The sequence below is a fragment of the Diabrotica virgifera genome, chromosome 4 (assembly GCF_917563875.1).
Source record: "Diabrotica virgifera virgifera chromosome 4, PGI_DIABVI_V3a".
NCBI classification, from domain to species: Eukaryota; Metazoa; Arthropoda; class Insecta; order Coleoptera; family Chrysomelidae; genus Diabrotica; species Diabrotica virgifera.
In genome coordinates, this window is record NC_065446.1 from 166,395,735 (window position 1) to 166,414,643 (window position 18,909).

The following is an 18,909-nucleotide window of genomic DNA, read 5'->3' on the forward strand; positions in this document are numbered from 1 at the left end:
CACTCAATCCTATGTCGGCGTTACACCTCGATGCATTGAGTGGCACATCCCTAGCCAAGTCTCTTCTCTTTACATGTCTCTGAATTTCACTCCCCTTCGGGTCGTGAAATTACAACTGTCAAAGTGTCACTCGGGAAAAATTCAATAATTTTAGAGCTCTTGTGCAATTACTACTGATTATTTCATTCATAGGAGATTCTGACCAACAGAAAGCTACAGAAATCTAAATTAGACTGATACTTTTTGATAATTTTCCGTCGTCAAGTATATTACGTCAGATGCCCTTCGTTGCTACGAAAAAATACATTCAGTGACATTAATGACAATGAATGTTTTAAAAATTATAAAAGTGATGACTTTCAACCGTAAAATACTTATAACAACTGTGTGTTTAATTATACTAATTTGTACTTACATCAATAAATACAGTAACATTTTGGTTTTGAACAGTTTTATTCATGAAATAATCGCAACAAATTGCACTCGATCTCTAAAATTAATATAGAATTTTAGAGCTCTTGTGCAATTATTACTGATAATTTTTGATAATTTCCCGTCGTCAAGTATTTTACGTCAGATGCCCTTCGTTGCTGTCTATGTATTATTACAGTCTTGTTGGTAATTACTCAAAAATAAATAGATCATTTTCTTATAAGCAGAAATCCTACATACAGTACAGCAATTCACTTAGACTATTGTATCTATACTACACATAATTTATTTTTTTTATTTATTCTTTTATTTCTTTATTTATTCTCTATTTAATCTCTATTTATTTTATTCTCCATTTATTATTTTTATTTATTTTTATTTTATTCGAATAATATATTTATTCTTATATTTAAAAGGCCTTTTCAAATTTTTCCTATTTAACAGTTTGAATATTTCCTTACTCGAAAATCCCAAACTCTAAAATCTTTTCCCCTATACAAAATATTTAACTGTTCATGAATTTTTTTTACCTCAAGGTTCAACAATTACTTGTATTCAGTCGCTTGTTTTGTTGTGCTACCATGCAATCAGTGATTTTCAAAACAAAACAGAAATTTCCCCACAAATTCCCATTCAACCGCTGGTGGAAAAAGCCTTCGCCGAACAAGTATTCCGTGAACTACAATGGGTTCACAGAGATCCCCACTTCGTTCGTACTCGATCGCCTATAAAAATGCGGTCTCCAGAATCCAAATGTCAAAAACGTTCCAACACGCTAAAACTAAATTGCGTAGCGAGTGGCCAAGTGAATAGTAATTTTGTTTAACGTGTTTACAGTAGTATTGTGACATATTACACAACTTTGCATCCAGCTCCATCAGCATCTTTTTGGATTACAGTGCAGTGTAAAACAATTTCTAGTTTTGAGTTTTTAAATTGTTCAAAAGTGTATCGATCCATTAGATTGAGTTCTTCTACCAGTTCTTTAAAAATGTGTGTGGAAACTGAAAACCAAAAATCTGAAATGTTCAACAGGTAGGCATCATTTCTTAGGTACTTCTAGAAATTTTAGCTTTCTCTCTGATCGATATTCATATAACCAACCAATTTAGACGCAATATGCGTCTGTATTCTTTGATATAGATATAAAATATAAGTTTTTTAAGAAGAATAAAATTCAGATATCAAAATTTTTGTATTAATTTTTATTAACTTAATTACTTACATAATTTAGTACTTAAACTTAAATTTATTACTTAAACTTGCTTTAACTTAAATTTATAACTTCAAATCTTTCACTATTATCACTTTACTCAGTAATACAGTGGAACTTGCTTAATTCGAACTTCCATAATAATTCGAAATCTTCTTTAATTCGAATTTTTATTCTGGTCCCTAGCATTTCCTATATAAGTAATGGTAAAAAGTCGTGAATACTTCGAATTATATTTTTGATAATTCGAACTTTTCTGCTATCTTTTCTGAATATCTTAGAATCTTTTGTAATTACTGAGAAGCTAAATTCTAAAATGCAGCTAAAAATTTCGGATCTCTTTGGAAAAAAATAAAGTCGGTCTTTTTTATAGCTTGCAAATGTTTTAATTGGTATTTTTGGCAGAATTTTGTTAGTCAATTTTTTTAGATTGACAAAACTCGGGCAAGAATAGGAACAAAAACATCTCCAAGCGATAAAAATGATTAACTACTTACTGTTTTTTTGCTAATCAACTACTGATATTTATCATTTGCAGATGTTTTTGTAGGTAATCCTTGTTTTTGTAGATTTATTTTTTAATTCGAATTTTTGGATAATTCAATTTTTTTAACGGTCCCCTGAGATTCGAATTATCCAAGTTTCACTGTATCAACTTTTTTCCTTTGACATAATTAATTTAACAAAATCATTACATTGCTTTTAGTAGGTATGCCACATGTAACAAATCTTGTTTTTTAATGTTTTCAAGAGCTCACTCTTCCTTGCATGATTTTATGTGGATACTCTCTAGCCTCTAGTTAATACGTAAACTTAGCACTTAATAAATAAATAACAACACTGATCGTTTTTAGAACAATGACATTAATGAGTTTTTTCTTTTGTTTCAGAACTAAACTAAGTCGTGCTATGCACGCCATGCTAACCCAAGCAAAATCAAACAGTCGGCTCATTTGTGGACTTCTTCCTACCATAACTCACCTTGAAAGTTCACCTGAAGATGTAATATTTTGCCTACTTCCTCAAACCAGACCAGGCGATGCCAGTGCCCATATGCAGACAGTATTGTTACAGGCCTTTTGTTATGAAAACTACATACCAGTCATTCAGGTAGGTTTTATGATTTATTAGTCAAATACCAGTCATTGCAATCCTTTACTTTGATAACTTGAAATATAAGAAATTATTTCATTACTGCAAATGTTCTGCTTTTTGTTACTTTCTTTGCACTTAAACGAATTTTATACTTACAATTTTTTATTATTTCAAAATAACTAGGTGTACTAAAATCACAATAAAGATGCACTAGAAATGAACAAACAAGACACTTGAATGTTAGGAGGAGCACTCCCGAATCACAATAAAGATGCACTAGAAATAAACAAACAAGACCTTGAATGTTAGGAGGAGCACTCCCGAATCATGATTATGATTTGGAATTTACAATGTAGGTAGGCACATTGTAAATCATGATTCGAGAGTGCTCCTAGTAATATTCATCGTGTCTTAGTCTTGGTTTGTTTATTTCTAGTGCATCTTTATTGTGATGTTCGTATTAATTATTCATTACCCATTAGCTTCATGAAAAATTGTTTTGATTATTTAGAATAAAAAACTAAATTTTTGCTTTCTTTTGTTACAGGTGGACAGCAGTGAAAAATTAGCTGACTATTGTGGCGAAACCTACTCAGAAAACCAAACCAATTGCACTTGTGCCATAGTAACCAGAGACTTTAGTTTGCCATCTACTCCAGAGGATGAGATTCCTATGTCACCCACAGAGAAGATGTTAGCAGATTTTTATGATTTTACCTTGGAGCAGTCAACAAAACCAATTATTGAATTGCCCAGTTGAATTTATTCTGATTGAACATACCTCAATGAATATATTCAAAAAATGGTAAAAAAAACCTGCAGGTGGCAGCTACAGTGCTTCTGGGGTGATAGGTGTCATCATGATGTCTTGAATGGCATACAATGCATTTATGGTGAATGTGTCCTATAAATGATATGAATTTAAATTTATATTGGACACAAGATCCTTCTTTTTCTTTTGCATTGCTGCAGGAAGCAGGCATTGCAATGATTGTAGGATTGATTATGTATAGATTGTTTGACAATACTTTGGAGATTCTATTATTAATAAGTTTATTTTGTAACAGATAATTAGAAGAGATTTTCTGTAATATGTATAAATATTTTGTTAAGAGAAACATGTAAGATTTTTTGAGAATAAACAAGTGATAGAATTTTTTTGTTTCCTTTCTGTAGTCCAAATTTGACTGATACATCTTTCATTTTAGCGTGTCTATCAAATATTACACCTTCCAAATCATTTACTACTACTTTTATTCAGCAGTAAACTTGAAGATATCTTTTGACAATAAATTTCATTAACAGTTTCAATAGTTTTTCCTTTTAATACTCCTTATACAGTATGTCCCTGTAAGTTGTATCCATATGGAAAACCTTTATTATTAATTTTACGAAAAAAAGTTATTCTTCATTAACAGCTCTCCATGGTCCAAAACCTAAGATTTAACCATCAAATATCAAATTTTTTGAATATACGAGGTATGTCAAAAAGTTTGAATTTCGTTCAAGAGTAAAGTAGTTTTATTTTTCACAATATTGAAAATTGCTATTATGAAAAGTTGTTGGGAATTAAAAACTATATTCTAGTATACAATTACATCCTTCTAATTGAAAAAAATTTTTTTTGAAAAATTATGGATAACCAACATTATTTTCAGTTATTTCAATTCGGATAATTCTTTTATTATTAATTTTACGAAAAAAAGCGATTCTTAATAAAAAGTTCTGTATGGTCTAAAACCTAAAATACAACCATCTTATGTCAAATTTTATCAATTTTATACGAGGTATGTCAAAAAATATGAATTTCGGTCAAGAGTAAAATAGGTTTACTTCTCACAATCACAATATCGAAAATTGTTGTTATAAAAAGTTATTTGAATTAAAAACTATGTTTCAGTATGTAATTACATCCTTCTAATTGAAATACAGTAGAACCCCGCAAATCCGAACTAATTGGGGGGAGAGCCTGTTCGAATTCCGAAAAGTTCGGATTATCCGAAAGTTAGCCTAACTAATAATTCAAAGCTTCCGTTGTCGTTGATTTTCAGTTTAAAACCGTTCTTGCAAGAGTGTGGACCATGTTTTTGGACTTAAATTAACTGCAAGAGGACCGACGTGAGTTTATATTTAACCTTTATAAGCAGCACGTATAAAGTATGTATTCATTTTAAAGAAATTTTAAATGTCAAAGTCCTATTAATTCTACATTGTTCAATTTCCTGGTTTTACTCTGTATAATAAACATGTTTTTAAGTTTTTGTCGTTAAATTTTTTAATTTTTTCACTTTCTGTTGGTTCGGATTTGCCGAACGTTCGGATTTGGGGGGGTTCGGATTTGCGGGGTCCTACTGTATTCTGAACTACATATAAAGGTACTTTTGATCTAAATTTATCTTTTTTGACATACCTCGTATAAAATTGATAAAATTTGATATAAGATGGTTGTATTTTAGGTTTTAGACCATCCAGAACTTTTTATTAAGAATCACTATTTTTCGTAAAATTAATAATAAAGGAGTTATCTATCAGCGAGGTTCCTATACAGCCTCTGCCGCTTCTCGCATTTCGACCGCCATCGTTTTCTGTCCATCCATTCGTCTTCTTTGATGGCTCTATTTTTCATGATGTGCCGTACATTTTCTTCCCAGGCAACTGAAGGTCTTCCCCTTCTTCTTCTTTGGTGTGGTATGTAATTTAAAGCTTTCTTTTGCCATCTATCTTCATTAATTCGTTTCACGTGACCATACCACACTAGTTGTCTAGTTTCAATTTTATCTACACTGGAATATACAGTATGTGTCCTCCTTCTAATATCTTCATTCCTGATGTGATCTTTTTTAGATATACCACACGCTCTCCTTAGATAATCCATTTCTACTACTTCTATTCTTTTCCTATCTTTTTTTGCCGTCTGCCAAACTTCTGCCCCATAAGTCATAATAGGCTCTACCAAGGTACGATAGATTGTCAATTTCGTTTCTTGCCTTATATCTTTAGACCACAGTAGAGAGCTCAGAATGTTTACCGCTTTTTTGCCCTGCTGCGTTCTCTTTTGATGTCTCTTTTGGTAGTGCCTTCTTTAGATATTATAGATCCGAGATATTTATATTCATTACATCTTTTCGTGGTTCTAATTTCTAACTCGGGATCTTCTTCATCATCCCATATTTTAAGATACTCTGTCTTTGACATATTCATATTGAGGCCCCACTTTTCATATTCTTTCTTTAGTTTTCTAAACATGTAGTCCATGTCTTCCTCATCATTCGCTACGACTACCTGATCATCTGCAAAAAACAAAGTTGTTAGACATTTACCACTGCCTATGTCTATTCCCATTCCGGATACTTGTTTCCTCCACTGCTCTAGCGATGATTGAATATATATTTTAAATAAAGTCGGAGACAGACAACATCCTTGTTTAAGCCCCTTTGATATAGGGAATGATTCAGATATAAAGTTTCCTTCTTTAACGACACTTCGTGCATTTTTGTATATATTTGCGATAGCATCCACATACTCTCTACTGAGACCTACTTTCGTCAATGTTTGAAACAGTTTTTTCAAAGGTACCGTATCGTATGCCTTCTCCAAATCTACAAACAATAGGTGGGTAGATAGATTCCTTGCCTTCCGTTTTTCTATTACCTGCTGCAGAACGAATATATTATCAGTGCACGATCTTCCTGCACGAAATCCACTTTGTTCTTCCATGTCTTCGTATTCTGAGTCTATTCTATTCTTTATTATTCGAACGTACAACCTCCCTACTGAGCTGGTAACAGTTATTCCTCTATAATTAGAGCATATGCGTTTATCCCCTTTCTTGAATACTGAGCTGATGTATCCAACATTCCAATCATCAGGGATATTTTGTCCTTTTAAGCATTTATTAAATAGTTGAACCAACATCTCATGTAATATGTTTGGTCCGTACTTTACCAACTCAATTGGGATGTCTCCAGGTCCTGCTGCTTTACCGTTTTTAGATCTTTTGAGGGCTTCGCTTAACTCTCCGGTTGTTATCTCAACTATTTGTGTATGTTCGGCTAATTCTTCCACTTCGATCTCTTGGAATTTACATCTATCTTCTGTGAGTAAAATCTCATAATGGTGTTTCCACTGTTTAAGATCTATTAACTTTATGTTAGATTTGTCCTTTCCTTCCCTCTGGAGAGACTTTATTACCTTCCACGCTTGCCCAACTCTTGTTCCACCCATATACCTATCCACTTCTGCGCATTTTCGGTCCCACATCTCATTTTTACTTTTCACTACTTCTCTTTTTACATCTCGATTTACTGCTGCATATCTCTTGTGATCTTCCTCCTTTCTTGTTGACATCCATTTCTGATAAGCAGTTTTCTTCTTGTTTACTAACGTTTGCATATTCTCCGACCACCATTCTGTATTTTTTATTTCATGTTTGTATTTATACCCCAAAGCTTCACTTGCAGCCTCATGAATGTATTTTTTAATTTGCTGGTATAATTCTTCCGCTGTTATATTTTCTCGTCCCACATTTTGTAATTTTGTGGCCAGTCGTAATTTATATAGAAATTTCGTTGAGTCTTCTTTCAAGCTTTCTAGGTTATATTTATGAGATCTTCTTGTCCCTTTTCTATATTCTGTACCTGAGTATTATTGTTTTTGCGATAGTTAACTATCACGTTGGCCATAAGTAAACGATGATCGGATCCACATTCTGATCCACGGTATACCCTTACGTCAGTGGTTTTCAGCTGGGAAGTTTGACGTTGAATTACATAGTCGATTATCGAGCGCAGATTCCTAGTAGGTTGTATCCATGTAAATTTGTGGATGTCTCTATGTTGAAAAAATCCATTCATAATCTTGAGACACATTGTTTCACAAAAATCTCTAAGACGCATTCCGTTGTCATTGGTTATTTGTTCCCCATATCTTCCTACGACTCTATTATTTTCTTCTCTACCTACTCTGCCGTTTAAATCTCCTAGTACATAGATTTCACAGTTATCTTTAACTTGAGAGATTATTTCATTCATCTTGTCGTAGAAATCGTCTTTACTTTCTGGATCTGCATCTTCATTTGGGGCATACACTCCGACAATTACGATATTGTGCCCATTCTTTGTCATTTCCAGCATCAGCAGTTGTTCATTTACTTCAGTCCACGATTTAATATTATTTTTAAGATTTTTTCGAATAGCAATAGAGACTCCTCTCTTAGCTCTGTTATCTTTGCTCACTCCACTAAAGATATGTATATACTCTCCTATCTCTTCATTTCCTTTTCCCTTTTTCTTGGTTTCGGTAAGAACACATACATCTATTTTTCTTTCCGCTAATTCTTTGAATACTTCTGCTTGTTTGGTTTTAAGTCCTTGCACATTCCATGTAGCCAATATCATTTTCCTTTTCCGTTGCATTAGTCGTCTTTGTTTTGATCCGTCCGCATTCCGAGGCGTTTCGTCGAAATTTGTAGCATTTATTTCTTTTGATAAGGGACGAGTTGCTAGCCCATCGCCTCAACCCTCCTCCTTTATCCGGGCTTGGGACCGGCACCGGCATTTACTGAGCTACTCAATCCACCCAGCACTTACCGGAGGCGGAGTTATAAAAGAGGTATCAGAATTGAAATAACTGAAAATAATGTTATTCATAATTTTTCAAAATATTTTTTTTTCAATTAGAAGGATGTAATTGCATATTAAAATATAGTTTTTAATTCCAAATAACTTTTCATAATAGCAATTTTCAATATTGTGAAAAATAAAGCTACTTTGCTCTTGAGTGAAATTCAAACTTTTTGACATACCTCGTACAACATTCATAAAATTTGATATCTGATGGTTGAATTTTGGGTTTTGGACCATGCAGAACTTTTTATAAAGAATAACTTTTTTCGTAAAATTAATAATAAAAAAGTTTTCCATATGGATACAACTTACAGAGACATACTCTATATCTCTATAAGTATTTAAGGCACCTGTTTAAGATCAGAATGTCATTAAATAATTTTTTGTTTAGATAAAAAGGTCTGAACTAGTTTTAATCGGATTTAGATATTAAATCTCTGTTTGAAGAACATCTTATAAAAAAATGTTTGTTTTTGTTATGTACATAATATTACTTTCCTATTTTTTGAAAATCATGATGATGTACTGTACATGTACATAATACATTATTATGTCAAGGATATAGATTAAAAAATAATATCATAGAACTAAAACCTCCTGGAGTCTAGCGTTTCACAGAAATTTGAATTAAACAAGAAGTACCGAGGTATAAGTAGGTAAGGAAACTTCTTTATAGAAAAAACTATCCAAAAGACATTTTGATAAAAACATTTTTATCATATTTTAAGTATGCATTGCATTGGTTCTAGGATTGTTTATGTATAGATTCTTTGAAAATACTTTACCTTTCTCATGTGACATATGCCATTATAAAAAATTATATCATTTGATAATGGATGAATTACTAAATAGAAGAGATTTTTGTATGTAATGTGAATACCTATATTGATAAGACAAACATGTAAAACTTTTTGAAGAATATACAAATGAATGAATTTTAGCATTCCCGTGTTAAAGTATAGAAAAGTTTATTTTTTAATCAATAGGTAACATGTGTATATTATCTATTATGTTGTTAAGATAAACATGTTAGATTTTTTGCAGAATACACAAATGAATGAACTTTAACATTCCTTTGTTACTGTATAAAAGATAAGTTTGTTGAAGCTAGGACAAATAATCCCGGACAAAAAATCCACACAAATTATCCCTGGACAGAAAATCCTCACAAAAAATCCCGGACAAATAATTCCCACAAATTTTTTTGGACAAAATATCCCCACAAAATGATTTAGGTCTTAATGACCTAAAACGCACGTTAGCATGTGAACGGTCTTCAGTAAAATGTATGTACGAGTAGTTGTAATAGCGCGTTATCAAAACGCGCGTTAAGCGCCTGACATGAAAACGGGGCCTTAGCTCATTCTCCATATCTTCCACGGTTTTTGAAAAAACTCACACTCTTTTGTCATGTCGAATTTGAAGTTTTCAGCATGGAATTGGAATTTGAAAAATTTGTTAAAATTTCGGGAAAACTTTTAGAGGACTATTTGGCAGCAGATATTTCTTGAGGATTTTTTGTCCGGTATTGTTTGTGGGGATATTTTGTCCAAAAAAATTTGTGGGGATTATTTGTCCGGGATTTTTTGTGGGGATTATTTGTCCGGGGATTTTTTGTCCGGGCATTTTTTTTCCAGGGATAATATGTGGGGATTTTTTTTGCCGGAATTATTTGTCCGGGGATTATTTGTCCGGACCCCGTTTATTTTGTAATAAATGAGTAACTAGAAGAGAAGAGATTTTTAATAATGTGTATATATTAGTATAGTGTATATGTTACAGTTCAAGTTGATTATCCAGTTGGAGTTGACTCCAACTAGTTGGAGTCAACTCTAACGGCTGGTTTCAGTAAAAGTTGATTATAAATATAAAATGAAGATTTATATTCAACATTTACTAGTAAAAGTAGACTCCAACTAGGAAAAGTATACTCTTCCCAATGCCATTTAGTAAAAGTTGATTCTGATTCACACAAACAGCCGATTCTAGAAATTAAATGTTACTGAATATGTTCAAATTAGTCTAGGCTGATCGTCGCCCCCTTTAGGTAAATTACTCCGATTCGAATTTTTTGCACAAACTTACTCAAAAAGAGGTCCTTATAACAAATCTACTGGGTGCCAGGCAGTACCTTGATCGATAAATTGTTTTTTAAACAATTGTTTTAGACAAATTCACAAAAATAATTTTTTCACTTCGAACAATTTTTTTTAGATCATTTGGGTTATTCTGAGCAAAAAAAGGTATTTTGGGATTTTTCTCTAAAATTTATTGTTGTCGAGTTATACGCGATTTAAAATTTGAAAAATGCGAAAATAGCCATTTTCAAGGCTTAATAACTCGGTTAAAATCCATTATTATGAAAGTCAGAAAGTGACCAAATCAAAGCTCATGGCCCCCTCTACAAGATCCAGCAGAAATTTTTGTCACTATTTTATTACTAAGCTTTATCTTTAATTATTAACAATGAGCGCTAAGTGCGCATTAGGCGGCCGTCAATGGTGAGTGCTAAAGAGATGCACCTTTCCAGCCATCCAATGGTGAAACTCACTCGCACTCACATTGACGGCGCCTCAATACACGGTTAGCGCTCATTGTTGATAATTAAAAATAATATCTTATTAATGAAATACCTAATGACAAAAATTTCTTCAGGATCTTATAGAGGTAGCTTTAATCTTTGATTTTTTTAGTTTCTGACTTTCATAATATATAACATCGTATGGCATTTTTGCCTTTCGGACAGTTCCGGCGCCAATTACATCTTTAACCCTGTTTCAAGTAACTAGTGTCGATGTACACTAACCCAGGGGGACCGACTGCTTAACGTGCTCTCCGAGGCACGGTGAGACAGCTCGTGTCATTATTGAAAATGAAAATGGTTTGTCTTTAGCAGGGCTCGAACCCACGTGCGCTGGCGTATGAGGCCAGCGATTATACCGTTACTCCACGGCCGCTCGCTCGACTTTCACAATAATTATCTTTAACCGAGTTATTAAACCTTGAAAATTGTTATTTTGGCGTTTTTCAAATTTTAAGTCGCTAATAACTCGACAACAGTCAATTTTAGAGAAAAAAAAGCCCAACGGATCTAACAAAAATTTGTACAAAGTGAAAAAACTATGTATTTTTGCGAATTTGTTTAAAATCATTGTTTATCGCCAAACTTCATTAAAATCATTCATTATTGTACTCATTTGCCCTCATTTTCGGCAGTAAAGTAACACTTTGTTGTATTGAAAGAAGAATGTTACTTTACCTGCCGCGATAATTAATCAAATTAACCGAGATTGAATGTAAGTGGTCAATGGCAGCAATCGATTATTTATTTGAGTGAAATTAAAATTGATTTACTTTAATTATTAAAAATATTGTACAAAATTTATCGTATTAGGTATTAATAAAATTTATGTCAAAAAGTAAAATTCTGTAGTGTTTCGCAATTATATTCATACAAAATAAATCAAAACTTTACAGATTTAGTAATTAGGTAGGTATATAATATTGATAACTATCGATTAAACATCAAAACCGGCCATCATGCAAAAGTCATCTGTCATTACTGTCATTACTGTCATACGAATTTTTTATTTCGTCTAAAATTAAAAAAAATTCCTCAAAGTTGTAAGTAAGTGTTAATGTTTTTTATGATTAACGATACAATTTTGTACGCACCACCTCAATACTCTTTATCGAACGCGTCTGTTTCTCTGCTCGTAATATCAGACTCGTTCGATAAAGAGTCACTTTACTGACTGACTTTACTGAAATTGGTTAAACAATTTTTCGACCGCGGTACCGCGTGACACCCTGTGTATTTGTTATAAGGATTGTTATACGGATGTATTTCTTTGAGTAAGTTTGTGCAAAAAATCGAATCAGAATAATTTACCTAACGGGGGCGACGTTGCAGACTATACTAATAAGTAGTTGAAACGGTCAAAACAAAGAAACGCACACTCATCAAAAATGCACTTGAGATTCTCGTATAATCAACATTTACTGAATCGATCCAGGAAGAGTCAACTCCAACTAGTAAAAGTTGATTTAAATTTTTAAAATCAACTTTTACTGCTCGTTTCAGTTGGAGTTGACTCCAACTAGTTGGTGTCAACTCTAACTGAGAATCAACTTGAACTGTAACATATATATATCGTTAAGACAAACATGTAAAACTTTTTGAAGAATAAGTAAATCAATGACAGAATTTTTTGTTTTCTTTCTATATTTCAAATTTGACTCCAATAAAGTGAAAATACATTTCCCATTAGTGTATCTACCCAGAAATCATTGGGTATTGGATATTTCATAGATTGTATATTTCATATAAAATCACATTAGATGCTCAGCTACTCGACGGTATTTGCTGGTACGTGTCTCTAAAAACGAGTACTGACTTTTAGTAGTCTTAGTACCTACTCTCCTCCTTGAGTAAATTGATGTTTTATATTCCAGTAGAGTACTCGCTTCGAGTGCTCATGCCAGTCGAGCAAATAGAAAGAAATCCTATTTCCTATATCCTACTCTACTGGAACGAGTAGGTTCCCGCACCAATACTTTTAAACGTAATATTCGACTTCATATTATATTATGACGCACTAGCACCATACAGACCGGTTAAACGCTTCTATTTAGTAGTTGGTACCAGTGATTATTGAGGTGCTACAAAGTCTCTGCTACAAATTCTTTTATATTATCTTCAAAGTCAATTTTATTGACGAGCTCTTGCTATACACATACAGTGATGAGCTCGCTAATAACCGCCAGAATAACGCAAAAGATGGAAAACACATTCAGTTGTGAGATAAAAAGAAATGAAACTAATGGAGCTGGGAGATTTAGCGATAAAAACCAATAAACTTACATTCTATTTATTGTTTCCCACCTTTAGACGTATCAGAGGAGTATGTCAACTAAGTAACTGTAACAGTTGGCAAACTCGTCCGATACGTCTAAAGGTGGGAAACAATATTTAGAATGTAAACTTATAGGTTTTTATCGCTAAATATCCCACCTCCATTAGCTTCATTTCTTTCTATCTCACAACTTAATGTGTTTTCCATCTTTTGCGTTATTCTGCCGGTTATTAGCGCGCTCATCACTGTATAGCTAATACTTACCATACCATCAGATAATCTTTCCTCTGCCATGGTAGAACTCAAATAATTGTTAATAACTTTAATTTTGAAAATGATCTCTCACCACCAGAAGCAAGAGACACAGTTAAAGTGAGGAGGATTCTTTAATGAAATAGTAATATTTGATAGAGATGTAGTTAGATATTTTCAAATATATATTGAATATTAAGAGTTTTTAATAGTAGATAAGTACAGTTTTTACTGGATCAGTTTGCTTTTGTTGAAGAGCAAGAAAGTGTTTTTAAAATATCGTCACTTAATGTAAAAATATCACTAAAAAACCAAAAACATGATCATAACCAAACATCATATCAAATCTATTATTTAACGAACTTAGGGTTTGATCCATTATTATTTTAATACTGTCTAATTTCTATGTTAAAAGTATCAGTTATCTGCTATATTTTGTAAGATTCTCATAAATTTTAATTATGTGAAATTTGAATGGCTTTATAGCTTCTATCCTACACAGGAACATGTAGTTTTATAATATCCCATCTTCTTGTGGGGGAAGAAAAGAAAACGTAGAGTTCTTGTATTACTATACTACACCATTTTACTATTTTATTTGACACTTTATGCTCCTATTCATTCACTACTAAATTTGCACTATGTGCAGCGCGTGGATCAAAAAAAGGTCGAGGATTATCCTACCCTTATCGTACACGCATATTGGCACCGTTATCATACCCTTGACCTCTCATGTCTTTTATATTTAAATTTTGTAATAGTTTAACTACAAAATTAAATAATCCTTCCCCTGTACTGTCAAATATTAGGTGAGAAGCTAAAAGACTCCCTTGAACTTTTTTTAGAATTATCTACAACATAACGCAAAATTAGGCTTATTTGCTTTGTACGGCTTGAACTATGCACCATACCCTAAATATTATGTTTTACTTTAGAACACATTAATACTGAAAAACAGATCTACTATCTGTTACTAGTAGTAGTTACTAGTTACTACTAGTAGTTAGTAGTTACTACTAGCAGTAGTTACTACTATAGTAGTTAGTAATATCTACTAACACCAAATATAAAATAAGATTTTAATTCTTTTTTCAGTAATAACACAATATTTGATTTTTGAGATTTGTTTAGGAGTCCATGAAAAAATTAAAATTGTATAAAAAAATGATTTCGTTTAAAATAAATATTGCTTATTTACCAAACCTTCGGTTTGGCGCCCTTTCGGGGTTGCACACTCGGTTACGGGGGTCCTGAACATCAATACCTGTGAAAAGGCTATTTTCAAGAGCAGCTTTAACAATAACAAAGCAAAGAAATCGGCTAGGCGTTAGAAGTGTTTTCTGCCTTAATTCATGACTTATCAATTCAGATTTAAAAATGTGCTAAATTTGTTATTAAAAATAAAATCTATGTAGTTTGCAATTTTATTTTCAATAAAATTAGGTAAGTATCATAAATTATTTTTTTTAATTGAATGAAAGGGAGAGAAGTGTACTTTCGAAGTGTGTAAAAAATTTAAATCCTAGCTGAGCGCTTTCGGCTTCTAAAGCCATCTTCAGAGCTATGGTGGTCAATAATTTCAAAATACCACTATGAAGAGAGAGAGAGATCTCATGTAAGATTAAAAAAAGTTTAACTTATGCAGTTTTTGATTGATTGAAAAACCTTGATCGACGTTTGGTCGAACCCTTTCTCTTCATAGTGGTATTTTGAATTGGTTGGTATTTTGGTATGGTTGATCCCTCCCTCTCATAGTAGTATTTTGAAATTATTGACCATAGCTCTGAAGATGGCTTTATGAGCCGAAAGAGTTCAGCTAGGATTTAAATTTTTACACACTTCAAAAGTACTCTTCTTTCCCTGTCATTCAGTAGTCATAAGTGTCTAAAAAACCATTTCAATCTGTACAATTTTAATAAATAAAAATATGTTATGTTAAAATAATGTTATCTTTTTCACAAATAAATACATTTCAGAGTTTTCATTATTAATAAAAAAATAGTCAAGTAGTAATTGCAAAACCTCTAAATTTTAAACAACCACTTGGATTGACATGAAATTTGGCATACACATATATATCAAGTCAAAGAAAAAAAGTGATATTGTGCCGATGTGTGCTTTTGCCCTAGGGGTGAATTTCACCCCCTTTTGGGGGCGAAAAATATATGTTCGAAATAAGTCCGGAAATCAATAAAATGACTAATTCTAAGCAACTTTTGTTCTATAAAGTTTTTTCACCAAGTTAATACTATTCGAGTTATTTTAGAGTGAATATGTTAATTTTTCTACAAAATAACCACGTTTTCAGACGGTTTTTCGCAAATAACTCAAAAAATAAGTATTTGGTCGAAAAAAAAAATTCATATCAAAAATATAGAACGTAAAAAATGAAAAATATGGTGTATATATTAGGTCACTGTAACTAGTAGATGCAGAGTTATAGCTAATGAAAAATAGGTTCATATTCGTCAAATTCCAAATCGAATATTTTAACGTGCCATAAGCAAAAAAACGAAGCACTTTTTTTGGGGAAAACTCATTTGAACCTTTTTAAAGGTTTTTAAAAAATGCTTATTTTTGTTTTTTTTTTAAATTTTTTAACATGAAAAGTAAACAAGTTACGCTCAAAATAAAGTTGGTCCCTTTTTTTGGTAAGGAATCGGGAAAATCACCCCCTAATTAGCATTTCAAATGAACTTAATTGTTACCACTTCACAAGTTTTTTACTCTCGTATGTATTGCTCATATGATCTGTAAGTTTCGTCGGTTCAAAGTCCTTATTTTGACAGAGCTGTAGTTAAAAGGGCTTGAACGAGTCACTTATCACGAGTGTATGCAAATTTGGAAACACCGAATCTTAACCAATTTCTGTCTTACAGAAAAACAAAAAAATACAAAATATTCAGAAAAGTAAAGCTGACTTTTTTTATTGTTTAAGATTTTTGGTATATCTAAGAATTTTTAAGTTATTTGAAAAAAAGCATTTTTTCAAAATTAAAATTTTTAAAAATTTTTCTTTAAAACGAATTTTTTTCAAAGATAAGCACTTTGAATCGATGAAACTTACAGATCATATTATATATGTATAAACACAACATAAGTAAAGTAACTTGTGAAGCGGCAACGATTAATTTCATTTAAGTTGCTAATTGGGGGGTGATCTTCCTGATTTTTTTTTTGCCAAAACAAAAGGGACCAACTTTATTTTGAGCGTAACTTGCTTACATTTGACGCTAGAAATTTTTTTTTATAAAAACAGAAATAAAGCTTTTTTTGAACACTTTAAAAAAGTTGTAACGTGTTTTCCCCAAGAATGCTTCATTATTTGGATATTTCACAATGAATTATTCTATTTGGAATTTTTCGAATATTAACCTATTTTTCATTAGCTATAACTCTGTTTTTGCGCTAGGTATAGAGACCTAACATATACACCGTTTTTTTCACTTTTTTATAGGCTATAGTTTTGCTAAGAATCCTTTTTCGACAAAATGCTTACGTTTTGAGTTATTTGCGAAAACCGTCTAAAAACGTGGTTATTTTGTTGAAAAATGAAGAAATGAAATAACTCGAAAATTATTGATTCGGCGAAAAAACTCTATAGAACAAAAGTTGCTTAAAATTAGTCAGTTTATTGATTTCGGGACTTATATTGGACATATATTTTTTCACCCCCGAGATGGGGTGAAACTCGCCCCCAGGGCAAAAGCACATATCGGCACCATATCACTTGTTTTCTTTGACATATGTTAGCTATGCGTGTGCCAAATTTCATGTCAATCCAAGCGGGTCTTTAAAATTTACAGCAAAAACCGTGAAAGAATGTACTAAAGATTTCTTGATTTCTTGACCAGAAATCTTGGTATTGACATAAAATTTCTTGTCTTGTCTTAAAATCTAAAATTACTTTTGTCTTGATCTTGATCTTGAACTCAAGACAAGATCAAGACAATATCTTGAAATTTTCAAGAACTTGGCGACCCCTAGTTGATAAAAGTCCAATTTGTTTTTCAGTCTAGTGGTGATTAATTTTGTGAAAAGTTTATAGAGATGGCTCCGTAAACTAATCGGCCGATAGTTTTCCAAATAAACTGTATCCCCTTTTTTGTGGATTAGTATCAGTAAGGTATTATACCATTTGTCTGGTATAGTGCTGTTAAAAAGACAGAAATTAAACAGATCGTTTATTTTCTTGAGTAAATAGTTACCACCACATCTTAATTGCATCGGCAACCATACAAACTTCACCAGGAGGCTAGATTTATTTCGTCCAGGGTGATATATCCGGTAGTAGTTCAGATCCTTGATTTACGATATCCTTCAATACGATATTTCAAATTATCGGGTGATGTCGAGTTCGCTCCGCTTCGTTCAGGTATATTTTAGAAGGGTACGAATTGGCTCCCGCATGAATGCGGGTAGGCTCTCATATAATCGCGGAAACATTAGACATTGTTGCCAAATCGTGTAATATTTATACTGCTTAGGAAATTTACATAGTGAAATAGACTTTTTATAGGAAAATTATACTTTTAGACAAATACTTTTAGAGTTTGTTTTAGTTCAACATTGGCATATGTGGCAATTTTAACACAAATTATCGGTGTCGGCCGGTATGCGCTCGACCGTTTTGCGCTCTTACCTGAAATCGGCCGGTTTGCGCTCCACTCTAATACCCGAAAGTTAAGTTAGGACCGAAGGGTTAGGTCTTCCTCCTTTCCCATAGATATTTCTAGGAAGGTACCTGTTTCTAACAAAAAGAGAAAATTTGAAAGAAGTGACAACGCTGGGTGATATTTTCGACATGTTTAGGTAAATTAAATTTTGTCTATGGGAGCCAATTCGGACTCTACCTTTTTTAGTTCAGGTAAAATTCTTACCATTGGGAGCGAACTCGACCCCGTCCAAATTATCAATGGGCTGCAATTAGGTACTGGTATTTTACTAATAAATCATAAAACCTACCTCAATGACTGGTATGTAGTTTTCATAACAAAAGGCATGTAACAATACTGTCTGCATATGTGCACTGGCATCGCCTGGTTTGGTTTGAGGAAGTAGACAAAATATTACATCTTCAGGTGAATTTTCAAGGTGGGTTATGGTAGGAAGAAGTCTACAAATTAGACGACTATTTGATTTTGCTTGGGCTAGCATGGCGTTTACATAGCACGACTTAGTTTAGTTCTGAAACAAAAGAAAAAACTCATTATTATCATTGTTCTAAAAACGCCCAGGAGCCAAAGAAATTATTTACCTGGGAGCCAAAATAGATGAAGGTGGAATAGGTCATGTGGAAGGTGGAAAGGGAGATAAAGGCAAGAATAGCTAAAGGAAATAAAAAATATGGAGCATTACGCAAATTAATGAAATCCAAATACGTATCAAGAAAAACAAAAATAAAAATGTATAAGACTATTATCATACCTACACTAAC

At 32.4% G+C, this 18,909-nt stretch overlaps 1 protein-coding gene across 1 annotated transcript; it reads left to right on the forward strand.

Moving 5' to 3' along the window:
• Positions 1–1,181: 1,181 nt before the first annotated feature.
• On the forward strand, positions 1,182–3,894 carry LOC126884003 (growth arrest and DNA damage-inducible protein GADD45 gamma-like). Its single transcript, XM_050649781.1, has 3 exons — positions 1,182–1,467; positions 2,536–2,755; positions 3,288–3,894. Exons 1-3 carry the CDS (start codon positions 1,424–1,426, stop codon positions 3,498–3,500), a joined length of 477 nt encoding a protein of 158 aa, XP_050505738.1. The 5' UTR covers positions 1,182–1,423; the 3' UTR covers positions 3,501–3,894.
• The last annotated feature ends 15,015 nt before the right edge of the window (positions 3,895–18,909 follow it).